The 2,504-nt window shown below is 45.6% G+C and overlaps 2 protein-coding genes across 2 annotated transcripts in view; both read right to left on the reverse strand.

Annotated features, from left to right (window-relative positions):
- Window positions 1–1,229: 1,229 nt before the first annotated feature.
- Window positions 1,230–1,571, reverse strand: LOC106338517. Its single transcript, XM_013777476.1, has one exon. The coding sequence runs from the start codon at window positions 1,569–1,571 to the stop codon at window positions 1,230–1,232; it is 342 nt and encodes a 113-aa protein (XP_013632930.1).
- A 279-nt stretch (window positions 1,572–1,850) lies between these two features.
- The window catches only part of LOC106338524, a 1,277-nt gene continuing 623 nt past the window's right edge, over window positions 1,851–2,504 (reverse strand). Inside the window, exon 2 of the mRNA XM_013777483.1 lies at window positions 1,851–2,502. Coding sequence (XP_013632937.1) covers window positions 1,851–2,502 — 652 coding nt within the window. The remainder of the gene's footprint in view (window positions 2,503–2,504) is intronic.

A 2,504-nucleotide genomic window follows, 5' to 3' on the forward strand; every position in this document is an offset into this window, starting at 1 on the left:
GATCTCATAGATTTCGTTGAGTTTGTCGAGGGACAGTGAGCAATACTCTCCATCAGCTATGAATGATAAGGAGCAGTTGGCGTAGGAAGGAGCAGAGAAGTCCTCATAGCTGATGGTGGCAGTGGCGAGCACTTGGCGGACAAGGTCAGGGTAGAGCTCGTGTGTAGCGTAATAAAGGGGAACGATCCTCATCGCTTGCAGTGTCTCGAACACATCCTCGTCGATACCAAGCTCAACGAGAGTCTCGGCGTGGCAAAAACGGGTAGGTAGTATCTCGGCCTTGAGGAGAGTGTTGTACCGACTAGATGTCTCCTTGTCCCACCCTTCGCAATTGAAATCTAAAAGCATAGGTTCATCGAGATTGATTGGCTCGTCCTCCTGTTCTCGCGGCCATGGGTAAGAGGCGGAGGTTGGTTGTTGTGCTCGCTGTGGGGGCGTGTTGTTCGTCTTCCTGGTTTTATTGGTCGATTGCTTGGTGCGTGGAGGCATCTGCAAGGCAAACAAAAGTTTTTCATTAGTTTCATCCTCTGTTGCATAGAAGAAAAGGAATCAAACTAATCCTCTTTTAGGAACTATTCTTTTTTCCTTCTAAGCAACCCGCCTTCAACAAACCTAACATCAACTCGCCAAATCAGACCATTTCAACTTTTCACAATCACAATTCATATGAGCAATGTATATCAAGATGCAGCATTTTGTCTAAATCGAAACTTGCTCAAACAAAGGGGAAATGAAACCGCGATTCTCTAGGGCTAAGAGACAAAAGTTCAACTTCTAAAATCAACCCTAACAGCAAAAGAGAATTTCGGATCAAGCTATTTCTAACAAGAATCGAACTATCAAAGCGGTTTAGAAGGGTGAGCTTTTCAAACCGAAATCGCTATTGTGTTTTGATTGCCGAGCCTCTTACCGTGATAATCGAAGAAAATGGACTGCAAAAACAGAGAGAACTCGAAAATCCAATTGGATTAGAAGCAAGAATCACTTAAAAAGAGTGAGAATTTAAGTTTTGGTGATGGCTTCAAAATCGCAAGAGAGGGAGGAGGGTACGGTTGAGTTAAAAGGGAAAGTGGAAGGGTGAGGCCTTAAATAGGCGAAACCCTTTTTTTCTATAGTCTAAATCTGAAAAGAGATAAAATAGACTATAGAAAACAATATATACACTCACCAGTGGATTGCCTCCCACCAAGCGCTTAGTTAAAGTCATTAGCTTGACTTGGCTCAGCCGATCAGGCTAATGGGGGATCGCTTAGGGGAATTTCTTCACCCTCTGCGATAGTGGAGTCAGCAAGGTAATGCTTGATGCGCTGACTATTGACGACGAACTCGTCTCCCTTTCTGTCCAGTAACACAACAGCTCCGTAAGGGCGGACTTTCTTAACGGTGAAGGGTCCGAACCATCTAGATTTCAGCTTGCCTGGGAACAACCTAAGTCTGGAGTTGAAGAGCAAGACCTTATCGTTTGGTTCGAAACGTCTGGCAATGATTCGCTTGTCATGGTAGGCTTTGGTCTTCTCCTTATAAATTTTGGAACTCTCATAGGCGAGGTGCCTTATCTCTTCCAGCTTCATGGACTTGAATCATCGCCTCTCAGTTGCTGGCTTGATGTCAAAATTCAGTAACTTGACCGCCCATGCAGCCTTGTATTCGAGCTTGACAGGAAGATGACAAGCCTTACCGTAGACCAGGTGATAGGGGGTGGTTCCTAGCGGCGTTTTGTAGGCTGTTTTCGACAGGAAGATGAAAAGCCTTACCGTAGACCAGGTGATAGGGGTGGTTCCTAGCGGCGTTTTGTAGGCTGTTCTGTAGGCCCAGAGAGCATCGTCCAGCTTAAGCGACCAGTCCTTGCACTAGGTATTGACAGATTTTTGTAGAATGTTCTTGACTTCCCTGTTGGAAACTTCAACATGTCCACTCGTCTGGGGGTGATAAGCGGTAGCCACCTTGTGTTTCACCCCATTCTTCTTCAACAAGCTCTGAAATGACTTGTTGATGAAGTGTGTTCCGCCATCGCTAATGACCACTCTAGGCACCCCAAATCTCGGAAAGATGATGGAGCTGAACATCTTAGTCACCACTTTTGTTTCATTAGTGGGACTCGCCACTGCTTCTACCCACTTGGAGACGTAGTCAACGGCGACCAGGATGTACTCGTTCTTGAAGGACGGAGGGAATGGTCCCATGAAGTCGACTCCCCAACAGTCGAACACCTCAACTTCTAAAATGTAATTCTGAGACATTTCATTCCTTTTGGTGATGTTCCCAAGTCGCTGGCATGCATCGCATCGAGCTATGTAGGCGTGAGCATCTCTGAACATAGTTGGCCACCAGAAACCTGCTTGAAGGATTTTGGAAACCGTCTTGAATGTGGTGAAGTGCCCTGCATAAGAGGAACCATAACAATGATGTAGAATCCCTGGAATTTCTACCTCTGGAACACACCTTCTGAATATGTCTTCCTTGCAATGTTTGTACAAGTACGGTTCATCCCAAACATACTGTCT

Source organism: Brassica oleracea, chromosome C1 (genome assembly GCF_000695525.1).
Source record: "Brassica oleracea var. oleracea cultivar TO1000 chromosome C1, BOL, whole genome shotgun sequence".
NCBI classification, from domain to species: Eukaryota; Viridiplantae; Streptophyta; class Magnoliopsida; order Brassicales; family Brassicaceae; genus Brassica; species Brassica oleracea.